General features: G+C 54.2%; 1 protein-coding gene across 2 annotated transcripts in view; it reads right to left on the reverse strand.

Annotated features, from left to right (window-relative positions):
* Nucleotides 1-13,393, reverse strand: part of AP1M1 (adaptor related protein complex 1 subunit mu 1) — a 30,004-nt gene extending 16,611 nt beyond the window's left edge. The window contains exons 1-6 of one of the 2 annotated variants that reach the window (XM_082381361.1): nt 13,232-13,378; nt 7,740-7,860; nt 7,468-7,624; nt 4,911-4,978; nt 3,018-3,148; nt 2,040-2,187 (exon numbers count right to left, since the gene is read on the reverse strand). In XM_082381361.1, coding sequence (XP_082237487.1) covers nt 2,040-2,187; nt 3,018-3,148; nt 4,911-4,978; nt 7,468-7,624; nt 7,740-7,769 — 534 coding nt within the window. In that variant the 5' untranslated portion in view covers nt 7,770-7,860; nt 13,232-13,378. Of the gene's footprint in view, nt 1-2,039; nt 2,188-3,017; nt 3,149-4,910; nt 4,979-7,467; nt 7,625-7,739; nt 7,861-13,231 lie in introns of both variants that reach the window. The other variant, XM_082381362.1, reaches the window with a different exon arrangement.
* Between the last annotated feature and the right edge of the window lie 916 nt (nt 13,394-14,309).

A 14,309-nucleotide genomic window follows, 5' to 3' on the forward strand; every position in this document is an offset into this window, starting at 1 on the left:
AAAAATGCAAGAGCAATTCAATGGAAAAAGAATAATATTTTCCAAAATGATTTTACAACAAATGAAAAAAATTGTTCGATATGCAAAAAAATGGATATATGCCTCATACCTCAAATAAAATTTAACTCAAAAATATCATAGACCTAAATGTAAAACTATAAAACTTTAGAAAATTTAGGAGAAAATCTATGTGACCTTGGGTTTGACAATGAGTTCTCAGACATGGCACCAAAAGCATAATCAATTTAAAAAACTGACATTGGACTTTCTCAAAATTAAAAACTTTTGCTCCGTGAAAGACAATGCCAATAGAATGAAAAGAAAAGTGACAGACTAGGAGAAAATATTTGCAAATCACATATCTGACAAAAGGCTTTATCCAGAATATATAAAGAACTTTCAAAACTCAACAATCAGAAAACAAACAACTCAAAAATGATCAGAAGATATGAAGAGGGACTTCCCTGGTGGCGCAGTGGTTAAGAATCCGCCTGCCAATGCAGGGGACATGGGTTCGAGCCCTGGTCCGGGAAGATCCCACATGCCGTGAAGCAACTAAGCCCGTGTGCCACAACTACTGAGCCTGTGCTCTAGAGCCCACGAGCCACAACTACTGAGCCCACGAGCCACAACTACTGAAGCCCATGCGCCTAGAGCCCGTGCTCCGCAACAAGAGAAGCCACAGCAATGAGAAGCCCGCGCACCGCAACAAAGAGTAGCCCCCGCTCACTGCAACTAGAGAAAGCCCGTGCAAAGCAACGAAGACCCAACCCAGCCAAAAAAAAAAAAAAAAAAAAAAAAAGATATGAAGAGACACTTCTCAAAAGAGCATAACGATGACAAAGAAGCAGATAGAAAGATGCTCAACATCATTAACCATTAGGGAAATGCACATTAAAGCCATGATGAGACACCTATTAGGATGACAAAAATAAAAATGTTGATCGAGGATGTGGAGCAACCGGAACTCTCATCTGCTACTGGTGAAAATGCAAAAATGTTAACAGCCACTCTGGAAAACAGTTTGGCAGTTTCTTACACAGTTAAACATACACTTAGCATATGACCCAGCAATCCCACTGCAGGGTATCTGCCGTAGAGAGATGAAAACTTCTTTCCACACGTAAACCTATACATGAAATGTTTATAGCAACTCTTTTCACAACTGCCAAACATTGGAAACAACCCAGATGCCTTTTGATGGGTGAATGGATAAACATACTGTGGTTCAAAATATAAAATAAACAAATATAAGAAGAAATAAACTTTTGATAACAGAGCAACTTGGATGACTCTCAAAGGCATTATACTGAAAGAAGCCAGATTCAAACTGACACACACTGTATGATTCCACTCATACGACAATCTCAGAAAGGCAGAGCTATAGTGATGAAGAGCAGATCAGCAGTAGCCAGGGGTTGGGAACAGGCAGGAGGTGTGACTACCAAGAGGCAGCATCCAGGGAGGTTTCTGAGGTGATGGAGCTGTTCTGATTCCTGGTTATGATAATGGGTACACAAATCCGTACACGTGCTAAAATTCACAGAAAATATGGTCCATTACCAAATAGTAACTTAAAAAATTAAAATTAAAAAACAAACAAACAACAAACACAAAACAGTAAAAACCAAAAACCAAAAAACCCCAAAAACAAGGCACAGGAGAACTACATCTTATGCTCTCAGTTTCACAGAAAAACAACGTATGTCTGTATATCTACAGCACGAGGTCCCAAAGGATGACAATGAATCCTTAAGCGATGTGGCCTATCTGATTAAAGAGCCCTGCACTTTCAAACTCTATACACTGCTTTTTTTTTTTTTTTAAATGATGTGCATGCATTCACTCTAAATAAGAACAGAAACTAATGAAGATAAAACAAGCTCGCATTGCAATGAGCAGCCCAAACTGAATCCCGTTGATCTGCTATCACACAGAAACTACCTGTTTCTCAGGGCCTTGCTAGTTTTAAAAGTCAAGCTGCTTTTATTTCCAATCATGGAGAAGACAAAATTTTAAAAAAAGAAAAGGAAGCCTACCAGGAGATTGACGGACTCAATGACGTCCAAGAACACCTCGTTCTTCCGGTACTTGATGCCCTCAGAGCGCCAGGACACTGCGTTGGTGACGGTGGCTGGGGGCCGTGGGGCCCCTGTTTCCAACTTGTGGCCTTCCTGAGTTATGTACCTGTGGGTCCAGGCTCACAGTTAAGCAGCTCAGGCACTGACATTCTTCAAAACAGCCCCTCCCTGTAGCAGGCACCAGGAAAGGCAGGCTCTGGTTTCACCTGAGGCTGTTTAACACAAGAATATCTTACGATTTCCAAAGCCTCCAGCAAACTCTTCAGTTACAGTGAGTGCAGAGTGGTCACTTTTAGGGGGCCAAGGAGACGGTGTTGGTGAGGAAAACAAGAAGTGGGCATGAAGTGCTCCCCCGCTGGGGGTGCAGAAGGGACCAACCTCCTGGGGGTGTAATCTGGTGACCCTGACTCCACTTGGGGAACAACAGATGTGAGCTGTGCTGAAGTTATGTGGCTTCTCTGAGTGCCCCTCTGCTCCCCTGTAAAATGGGAAGACAGCATCTCTGATTGTGAATGGAGTGAAAAAAAGTGCTTGCACAGGGCCTGGTTCACAGAAGTGCTTAATTCACGGTGACTGTTATTTGATGGGCAGGATTCCAAAGGAGGGAGATTTTTCATCACAGCTTCATTTATGACAATAAAAACAAAGGCAGGTGACTCCCTAATAACAAGCCATTTAGCACACTTCTGTGGATGGAAATGAAGACCTCGCAACAGGAAAAATGCTCATGCTACGCATGGATGCTGAGTGGAAAAAGGACCCACAACTGTCCCAGTGACTTCTGGTGCGGCTGGAGACAGGGCAGGGGGACCAACAACATGAACATACATTTGCTTCCTCCACCTCCAAACCTGCCGACGACATCAATGTTGTGACGTCACCCAGGAGGGGCCTGACCCCCGCCCCCCATCCCCGGGCCCCATCCCACCCACTCACTCCTGCAGGATCTTGCTGTCTGTGGTCTGGGGGTAGCCGAAGTCCATGAGCTCATCCAGCAGCTCGTAGATGATGACGAAGTTGTCGCGAATACTCTCCTCTTCCAGCTCCTTGAAATATTCCGAAAATACCTGTGGTGTTGCGTGGGGGGCAGATCGTTGAGAGGAAGGACGAGGAGGTGACGAACGTTTGCACGAGTTCATCGGCCCTTCATGCCCTGAGGCCCCTGCTAACAGCCCCTTTGTCCACAAGCTGCGTTTGCCCGTTTCCCAGAGTGCTATGGACGAGGCCTTGGGCTCAGGGAATGTGGGCAGGAGGACAGCAGTGGCCGCCTATGAGGTGGGAACCAGGCTGGGGTAGTACAGGCATCAGGCCTGGTCAGAAGCCCGAGTTCCCACCCCTGCGGGCCCACTCTCCTCCCCTCCCTGACTGACACTCCCAGGCCTGGGGCCCCTTCCCATCTGCTCTTTAATCCTGACTGTAACTATCACCCTTTGCCTCTGAGTCAGGAGCGACTCAGGTGAGGGAGAAGAACCACTGCGGACGGGACAAGCGGCTCTTCCAGCCTCCTCTGGCCTCCCTGAACTCCAGTCTGTACAGCTGTGCCTGCAGACGAATCTGCCCCATCTCAGCAGAAAATTAAGAGGATCAAAGCAGGGACGCCAAAGGAGACCAAGGGAAGAGGGGCTTGGCAGAAGCTCTTTCATGAGCACAAACACTGAAGCAGAAAGGCAGTGCCAAACACTTCAGGGAGAAGAACCTTCCTCCTTCCCGGTTCCCCGTCTCCACACCCCAGGACTGCAACCGCTGGGCCTCTCCTCTGAAACCACAGGCAGCGCAGCCCGGCCTGTGACAGCTCCGGAATGCAGGCCTACCCCTCAGCCTGCACTCGGGGCCTCCCCGGGGGACATGCTGCTCTCCTGCCCCCGTGTCCTCACTGCCCACACCAGCCTGTTCCCTAGCGTCTGGCGTAGGTGCCTCTTGATCGGGCTGCACAGGGCACCATCTGAGGGATGAAAGCTTTCCCGGGCCCACCCCAGGCCTCCTGGGCCCAGCTGCCCACTTTCTTCAACCCCACAGCCCCCACTTTGGCCGCGCCCCTCCATCTCTCTCCTGGAAACCTGTCTGGCCTCCCAGCTGCCTTCAAGTGCTTTTTCTACTCAGCAGCCAGAGATGATCTTACCTCAAATCAGGTCTTGTCAGTCTCCTGCTTAGTGCCCTCCACCATCTCTCGCAAGACTTGGAATGAAATCTGAACTCCTCACTAGGCCCTGTACATCCCACCCCCGCCCACCCCGCCCACCCCTATGGTCTAGCCCCGTCACCTTGCTGACAGCAGCCCCGCACTCTGTCCTGAGCACACTGGCCCGCCTGATGTTCCCTGACTGCACCATGTGCACTCCCACCCCAGGGCCTTTGCATGTGCTGCTCTCTGCCTCCCCAGCTCACTGTCAGCTGGGCCTGCTGTGTGTCACCTCTCTCCAAGGTAGGGTCTCGGGCCTCTGCGCCTTTAGGCACTCCCCACCCCCCAACCCCACAAGATTCTGAGCAGAACTTGGCTCCGCCCTCCTCCTGCTTATCCCACCTTCCGAATCTCTGACGCATCGGGTTACCGTCCACCCTTCCACAGCCAGCTAGGGGGCGTACCTGTCCCTCTTGGAGTCATGGCGCACCCCTGGCCTGAGCCCCACCTCCCGTTCACTTTCCTCTCCTCACCAGGCAGAGGGGCAACTAAGGCTGCAGAATCCCACTCACGGATCACGTGGAGCTCCCCCATCCCACTTCTGGGGTTCCAGCTCCAAACTCCCTAGGGATGCTGCAGCCCTCGGGTGGCTGGTATGGAGAGGCACACTGCAGTGCCAGGGCGACGGATACCCCTGTGGCTCAACTCACCTGCACCACCTTGTAGAGGAAGGAGAACACCAGTGACACGCACGCGTTCTTCTTAGAGGTGGCGACCACTGCGTGGCGGCTGCAGTTAAGGAGCAGTCAGAGGCCTGGGCTGCCACCCCACAGACCCCAGTTCACTGCACGTTTTGGAGCCACCCCAAGCCATGACTCGGCCCTCAGCGGGTTACCGAGCTCCTGGTCTGAGCTGGGCCTGGGACACAGCAGTTACAGCCAGAGGAGGTCCCGGCTCCCAGGGAGCACTCAGCTGACAGAGGGGCAGCAGGGGGCACAGGGAACCCACCCCAGCTGCTGGGCAGCGGGGGCTGCCCTGAGGAGGTGATGCCTGAGCTGAGGGCTGAAGCCCAGGGTGTGGTAGAGGGCACTTCAGGTGGGGTGAGCAGCCTGGGGCGGGAGGAGGTAGTGCGTGTCATCCCAGAGCGGGAAGCAGGAGCACAGTCGGCCCTTCTCCAAAGCCCATCGCTTACGTGACCCTCCTGAGGTCCAGGGCTCCCCGGGCAGGCTCCGGCGGAAGCAGCTGGGGCCAATTCTAGCTCAAGCCTTTCTTTGAGCCTTTGCCCCTGAAGCAAACCTTTTGAATGAAGCCTCCATTTTCTCACTAGTGTGATGGGGGCCTGAGAGTGGATTTACTGAGGTGATTTAAGTAAAGTGTCTGGCACACTCCCTCTGATAGGCGGGGGGGACGGGGGGTGGGTGGGGGGTATGTCCCCATCTCTTGGGGTCAGTGTATCCTGGGCACTTCCTGTTCCTCTTTCCTTAAGGGGCCTCAAGCCACCCAGGGAGGCCAGTTCCTGTGCGCTGCACCCTGGCCATTCACAACAAGCCTGTGCCACCCCAGGGCCAAGCTGTGAGCTCTGGGAGGGAGAAAGGGACTGCCTCCACCTCACTTCCTGCCTCAACCGGCCCAGCGCAGGGCCCCAGGAAATGGAGCTGGGCCAGTCAAAGGAGTGCTGGCTTCCCACCTCTAGTCCGGGCAACACGCCGTCCAGGCGCTTTCTAAGGAGGGGCGGAGGGCACCTCTGACCCTCGTGGCTGGGCCTCGCTGGAAACTGCCACCTGGCGACGGAACGCAGGCTGGAGGTGAGAGGGTGTCCACTCAGGCAGGACGTGCTGGGCACTGGCACCCAGAGGGGCAAGCCCTCCATGTCTCCTCCCTGGCTGCCCATGCGTGAAACACTGGGGCCCAACTGGAAACTGGTCTGACGGCTCCTGCTGCGCTGACACAGCTGCCCCTCCCTCCTCTCCATACCTGGGCAACCACTGCCCAGACCCAGGGCAGCTTCCGAGATAGCCAACTCTTGGCTCACAGGCCACCTGCCATACTCTACAGAGCTGCCCCTGAGGCCTTCCAGAGAGGGGTGAAGAAACAGAGGCACGATGAAGGGAGCCAGACCTCAGGGCACTGGATGAAGGTCCCAGGCCAACACCTCCCACCCTGTAACATGTACACAAGTCACTAGGGGTGGCCTTGCTACAATGCAGATTCTGACCCGGCAAGGCTGCAGGGGGTCTGGGATTCTGCATTTCCAAAAGGCTCCCAGGGGATGCTCGGGCCCGTGGACCACACCTGCACTAGCAAGGTCCTGTGTGTCTCCATGAACACGGGAAAGGGGACAGAACCCACGTCTGCCGGGTGTGATGCATACGCACCAGCTCAACGGACCCTAACAGTCCTGCTGTCACTGGACCGTGGGAAGGTGAGGACTTGCCTCCTGTCACATAGTTACTGGAGCTTGGGTCTGAACAGGGCTGTGTGCTGCAAAGCCATGCCCTTCTTGCAGCAGTGCAGATACTGGAATGTGCCTGACCAAAGCCATGGGGGGGGCCGGTCAGACCTCACGGATGCAAACTGGCTCAGCCAGGTCTCCACATGAGCCTGAGCATGGGGGACTCTGAGATCTGGGCAGGGTTGGGAGGAATCTCTCCCCTCCTCTGTATCCCACCACCCTTCATGGTCCAGGCCACCACCCCACCCACGTGGATGCCAACCTCGGCCTCCCTACCCCTCCCTATGTCCACTTCTGATCCCTGAAGTCTGGCGTCCACTCAGCAGCCAGAGACTTTCAGAAAACGCAAACATGCCCGTGTCACCCCCCTGCCTGAGACCTTCCAAAGACTTCGCAAGACACTTCAGGTGACTTCCTGTGAGGCCTTGCAGTGCACAACCTCCTGACCACTTGGGCCCTGCTCCTACCACGCAACCCCTCCAGCGCTCCGGTCACCCCCACTGCAGCTTCGGAATGGACTTCGCCTGGGCTAGCGCTCCTCGTGCCGGCCAACTCCTGCGGCCTTCCTGCAGGTCTCCTCCAGGATGTCACCTCCTCAGGGAACCCTTCCTGGCTCCTTGGACCTCTGTCACACTGGTCATCCTTGGGCAGCAGGGAGCTCCAGAAAGACAGGGCTGTGCCTCATGGCCCCCACTGGCCTGAGCCAGCCCTGGGTCAGCCGGGGCAGGGGCCGGCAGCCCTCAGTTGCACGTGTGTGTGTATGCACACACATGTCCACACAGGAGCCCCCTGGGAGCACCCCAGCCAAGGGATACGATACAGGTTGTTGTGCTTGATCCACATGAAGCGGACTCCCCCATGGGCCAGGATAGGTGACAGCATCCCCTCCTCCTCTTTCTCCATCAGGATGGGCATGAAGTGCTCCACCTCCGACATGTCCACGTCGCCGCGGTAGTTCCGGCAGATGAGCACCTGGGTGGAGGTGGAAGAGAGGGAAGGCACTTTCATCTTGAGTTCCACCAGCTGGATGGCTGGGGTGGGGGATGAGACGCACCAGCTTCCTTCCCTCCAGGGACCCCAAACACACCTGTCCATCAAAGGGCCATCCGATCTCCATCCCCCAGGGGATTCCTCAAGGAAAGCATTTCGCCAAGTGAACTTCCACAGGGGCCAGTGGGAATCTTCCCAGAGGGAGCGTTGGGGGTGGGCTATGGGGCAAGAGTCCAGGACCGCGTCACTCGGGAGATGCCAGGTTAAACAATGTCCCGTAGGCTCTCATTGCAGACCTTCTCAGAGCCTTTCTGCTAACGAGCCCTGCCCTTCTGCCTGTGTCAGGAGAGGGACACTGCTAAGTGTTCGCATCTGCTAGAACCTGCCTGTGGCCCGAAGAGAAGCCCTGCTCCCCACCTCTCACGGCCTGTGGGCTTGGATGTGCAGCAGCGCTGCCGGTAGGACAGGAAAATGGGACAACCACTTTCGTAAAGTTTGACAGGTTCTCAGAAAGTTATACTCCAGCTTATAACCTAGCCATTCCTCTCTTAGGTAGTCACCCAAGGGAAAGGAACCATACGTCCACATGAAGACGCGTGCATGGGTGCTCACAGCAGCTTATTTTAAATAGACTCAGGCTGGCGAGAATGCCAACGTCCTTCAGCAGGTGAATGGAGACATAAACTGTGTCCATCCACACCACGGAACACTCCTCAGCTACGAAAGGGAATGACTGCTGACACCGGCAACAGCATGAGAGAATCTCAGGATCACTGAGCCGAGTGAAAGAAACCAGACAATGGAGAACTTATCTACGTGATTCCACTTAAATAAATAAATCCTGGGAAATGGTAACAGAAAACACATCAGTGGCTGCCTGGGGACACGCTGGATACAGACGGGTGTGAGGAAGCTTTAGGGGGTGATAGAATGTGTGCTTATGGTTTCCTGGGTATACACAATGACTGAACTCATCAAACTATATGCTTTAAATAAACACAGTCTGTTACATGGAAGTTACACCTCCCTGAAGGAATGAAAAAGGAGGTGTGAAGCTATGCCATGCTGAGCAAGGCCCCATTTGGAGATGCCGCCTAGAGCTGCCGCCACTCTTGTGTGTCCATGAGGACAGCTGGCGGCATAACTCAGTAATGTGCTGAGAATGACACCACAGAGCTGACCAGCCTGGGAGCCGCCTGCCTCAGAACCTGTAGTTTTGTAAGATACATTGTCTTACTGTTTCAAGCCAGAGAGAGAGAGAGAGAGAGCGCGGGCGAGAGAGAACCTTCCTTTTCTAGTCTCTCCTTTGTGGCCTATGGGCAAGGGACCCTGTGCCCTCACTGCTGTTCAGAAGGCCTCTTAGAGACTCAGCACCCAGTGGGTGAGCTTGTGGGTACCTGGACCAGGCCCTGGCACAGGGATTCCCACGTACCCTCTCACATACTCTTTGCCAGGAGTATATATTGCCTCATATACTCCCCCCACCATGAAGCAGGACTGGTATTTTTAAAGAGATGGACAGTGATGTCCAGAGAGGTGGCACCACCTGCCTGAGGTCACACAGCAAACAACGGTGAGCCAGGATTCTAACCCCACTTCTCACTCCCTGCAGGGCCACTTCTGCTTGATAAATATTGCTTTCCAGGGCTTCCCAAGCCCACCTTCTACCCCAGGTATCCAATTTTGGGGGATGCCACAGGCATGGAGTCCCCGGGCCCCCAGTGTGTTCAAAGGAAAGAGCAGGGAGCAATTTATTTTGCTCACCTTCATCACCAAGGCTGCAAAGAGGTCCACTCATTCATACCGTCTACCGTACATCATGCTGGGCCTGGAGACACAGGGGTGACCAGGACAAACAGGGTCCCTGCACTGAGACAGCTACCTGGTCAGGGGGAAATGAGAGACTCTGCAAGGGTATGACCTTCAAACTGAGGCCTGAGGGGACAGGCAGGATAGAAGCAGAGGGACCAGTGTGGCTACAGCCATGGGGTTAGGGGTGCAGCCCATGTGGGCGTACCCAGGAGCACTGGTTAGGTAGAGTAGGGGCAGCCTCGGACCTCAGGCTGCAGGTCAGGACAAAGGCAGGAGACAGGACAGATTGGAGGGAGGCAGGCAACAATGAGGGGACAATCCTCAACCCCTGCTGCTGATCTTGACCCCACAATTCCTTCCTCACAGAGAGTGAGACAGGCCTTCTTAAACAGAATCAGATCAGATTGCTTCTTGTTTAAACTGCTGCTACCCCAGCCTCCCCTCATACAGAACAAACTGCAAGTCCATCCCCATGGCACGTCTTCACAGCCCCTCCAATGCCTCTCCATCCATGCTCCCCGGGCTCACCCCATTCCAGCCATCCTGGCCAGCACCCTAGCTCTCTCTAAGCGATCTACATTTGCTCCTGCCTCAGGGACTTTGCACTTGCAGTTCCCTCTGCCCAGAATGCCCTGGCCTAGATCTTCTCGGTTCTCAGACCTCAGCTCAGATGGCACCTCTTCCAAGAAGTCTTCCCTGCTCACCCTGGCTAAGATCATATCCTGCCCCTTTCCACTCCCAAGCCCACTTTACCTTCACTGCCCACATCACCACTGCATTATATATTCATATCCTCATTTATCATCTGTCGCTTCTACCAGAGTCTAACAATCCCTGAGAACAGTGACCACTTTCGTCTCGTTACAGCTGTGTCCCAGCACCCACAACAGAGCCTGGCCCATAGGAGCTGCTCAGTAAAGTCTGTGCAGTGAACATGGCGGTGAGGAAAAGGAGGCCAGGATAATGCCCATGTCTCCAATGTGGGCAGCTGCATGGATGGTGGGGTCAATCACTGAGATGGGGAGAGAGAGCAGGGCTGGCGGGTGGCGGGGAGCTCATCTGGGGAAATGCCAAGTTTGCGGTGGCCGTGAGACCTCCAAGGTGTCCTGGAGGCCAGTGGATCTCCAGATAAGTGCTCTGGACTTTGGAACAAATTTGAGAGTCATTGGCACAGTGACATAAATCAAAGCGTGCCTCAAGGAGAGCAACAGTACGGGAGGCACACCAGGCCCAAGCATGAGGAGCCGACATCCAAGGGGAGGGCAGAAGATGAGGGGCAGCAGTCAGTGACAGAAATGGGGAAAATAGAGAGCACAGCAACCTCGAGGCCAACAGAAGCCTGCTGAGGAGAAGCGTAGTAGTGGTGTCAGAAGCTGCAAAGAAGCAAGAAAGATAAGGGCAAGAAATATCCACGGAGGGCTTTCTATCAGCTGAATGTGGCCCCGTTGGTTTCCTCGGTGATCAGAGGCTCTGGCTGGCAGGTAGATTTGTGGTTGTGAATTTCCTGACCTTATTTTTTATTAAATGCAGTCTGCACAGAAGGCAAACTTTCAAAATATGAGGTCCGTGGAGAGTGGAATAATAAATGGCGTGATGGTCACTGAGGACGGGAGGCAAACCCACAGCTGCCTCAGGAGCTTCCTGAAAGGCACGTATAATCATGCTTCTTCCAGGCTATTGTCTCCTTATGGTGGCTGTTCCTTCTTGGGATCAAAGTGGTCCCCTCTGTCCTGCTCTCCCGTCTGGACATCCTCAACACCCACGGCCCTCTTGGTGCCATCCTCCAGGCTCCAGCATTACCCAGGACTTCTGGCTTGCCAGCGCCAGTGGGCTCACTGTGACACCTCCTCGTTCACCTGACTGCCACCTGGTCACCTTCCCAGCTCTGGCGTCTCCCTCCTCCAGGAAGCCTTTCGTAACCACTTCTCCTCCCGCCAGCCCAAACTGAGGTTGGGTAACTGCATTACCTGGGGCCTTGTCCTTGTGGCTAATGGGATCTGACCATTTGGATCCATGCGTCTGCTTGGATCTGTCAGCTTCCATGCACCTCCCCTACCAGCGCTCTAGGTCCGTGGGGACTAACGTGGCCTGTGGACTATGGGCGGTGCCGAGCCTGTCTGGTGCGCCTGCTCAGCGAGTTCACACACTCGCCCTAGGTCATGCGGCTGAGCAGCAGAGACAGGTTTTGAGCCCAGCCCTAACTCCTCAGTCACAGAGCGATGGTCCGCACTGGAATTGGTGCCTACTAGGTGCTCATGAAATGTTTGCTGAAGAAATGAGTGATCTGAGTAGGCAGCCTGTAGGACCTCTGGCGACACAGTGGCCAGAGAGGAAACAAGAACACGTGCTACAAAGACTTGGGGAACACTGCACCCTCCCAGCCCCTGGTGTGCCCTGTGTCTTTCTTTGCCTCCAAGAAGGTTGAAGAAGGGAGCCTAGTACTGGGTCTCACTAGCTGTTGACTTTGGGTGGCATCCAAGGCAGGCAACCCACTTAAGGGACTCTGGGAAAGTGCTGGGGGTGGGAAGTGGAACAGCAAGGGACAGTCACTTCACCTCTTCACTCCCTACTGCTTCTGAGCTAACTCCTGCCCACTTCACCTAGGCCCGACACCCATGTTTCTCTCACTCACTGATGTGGGGCTTGTTTAATATTGTTGGTCCTGTCCTATTCTTGTTACTCCCCAATGCAAGAGGCCAGATACTCGCTTGGCTTCTAGCCAGGATGGACTTGGGGGAAGGCAGCAGGTCACTTCTGAAAAGTTTTGAGATCCCTCCTTTATGAAGCTTTCCCAGAAACCCCTGGGAAAGGCACCCAAGTCCTAGTTATGTCCAATTCCTCCTTCATGTCTCAGCCGGGTTTGTCACTCCCCCTGCGCAGCCCTTCCTGACCCCCAGCAGAGGCTGACTCTCCCTATTATATCATCACTGCTCCACCACTGCAATTTATATTTATTTGTGCTTTTTGAGATCAGTGTCCCTCTCGCCCACCAGATTGTGAGCTCCAGAAGGACAGGGACTGATTCTGATTTTGCCTCCCAAAGGCAGCCCAAGGCTTAGCACCCTGCCTGGCACTTAGTAGGTGCTCCTCAAATATCAGCTGAATGAACAAATGATTCTGGGTTCAACTCCTCGACCTACCACTTCTCTGTGACCGGTGTGACCTTGGGCAGGTTGCATCGCCTCTCTGCGCCTCAGTTTCTCCCTCTGTTAAATGGCACTCCCACCACCCACTTCACCTGACCGTTGTAACTCAATGTCACAGTGAACGTTAAGAAATCCCTACAGGGACTGGCACAGAAAAACCGCTGAATAAACATAAGCTGCTGCGCTCCCAGAGGGCGGGACTGGCCCGAGGGCACATTGTCCCGGCAACGCCTCACCACCTCTGGTCAAGGGTCGTGCAGCCCCTCGGCGCCAGGCCTGGCTTCCAAGCGGGCTGCGGCCCGCGCTCCCCGTGGCCTCGGGTTCACCGAGAGCCCCACGGAGGCCTGGGCCACCAACCCACAGGGGTGGGGATGAGGGTCTTGCAGCCGGTTACCTGGCAACGGCGGCAGCCCACCGCGTTACCTAGCAACGAGGCAGGGCTAAGGAGGACCTAAGACCCTTTCCTGGATACTTAGCAACAGGGTGGAGGCCTCAGGTGAGGCCAAACGGCTTCCTTGCCTAAGACCAGGATGGCTCCCATTGGCCGGTTAACTAGCAACAGGGTGGGTCCCCATGGGGCGAGGCCCCTGCCAGTTGCTTGGCAACGCGGAAGGTGGGGCGCCCTCGGTACCTTGCCCTTCAGGTCCAGCACGTAGACGGCACTGGCGGACATGGCGGCTGCGGAAAGCCTCGGCACTGGCCGAGGGCGGCGGCGACAGCGGGGACTGCCAGGCGGTGAGCCAGGCCGGGCGCGCCCCGCGACAGTTCCTTTCCACTTCCGGTCCAGGGAGCCGCGCGCGGACCGTTATGTCCGGCCGGGGACGAGCTGCCAAGAATGCGCCGGCGCAGGGCGCAGGGTGCGCAGGCGCAGTATGTCCAATGCGCCCTAATTTCCCGCTCCTCCCTCAAGCATCACGGAAGTAAGACGAGAGGGGCGGGGCGGGGCGGGGCGGGGCGGGGCGGGGCCGGGCCGACTGAGGCAGGGCACTCTAGCTGCCTGACTGGGCGAAGCCCCTGCAGCTGAAAACCCCACTTTGTGGGCCAAGTTAGGTAAGAGATCCTGGTGGTTGAACCCACCTGGGGCCCAGCCGTATGGAACTCATAGCCTGGTGGGAAAGTCGAAAACAAATATAGTCACCAATTGTGATACCCTTTATAGGGAGGGGTAAGGTGGTGGTTACTTGCAAAGAAGTTAAACTCTCTGGCAATCGAGCCGTATCAACAGTCAGTTCCTGTCACATGTCAGTGTCAACGTTTGTCAGTGGACAAGTGTGCCAGTTTATTGCCTGAAATGATCTCCTGAAAGCCACACCCCACTGAACCTAGGCAAAAAGCAGGTGATTTATTTCTGTAGTTAGTGGTCACTGTGGGTAATGCAAACTGTGACCCCCAATTAATCTAATTGAATTATATTTTATTTGCTTTTATGAATACTCAGCCTTTGGAGAAATGCCTGCATTCTGTCCCAATGAACCATCACAGTGCCCTGGGCCCAGTCCTGCAGTATCAGAACCATTTACCCAGGCTGCTTGCCTCTCTCTTATCTTTTATCTTCTCTACTACCTCCACTTGGGGTTTTCAAAGATAGTTTTTGCAACTCTGTGGTTGTATATCCTCTACTTGGGGTAGAGATGTAAGTGCAAGAAAATCCAGAGAAGAAAACTGGAATCTTTAAAGGTTATCAAGTGAATCCTGGGCTGGAAGAATTC

The sequence above is a fragment of the Balaenoptera borealis genome, assembly GCF_965194805.1.
Source record: "Balaenoptera borealis genome assembly, chromosome: 2".
NCBI lineage: Eukaryota > Metazoa > Chordata > Mammalia > Artiodactyla > Balaenopteridae > Balaenoptera > Balaenoptera borealis.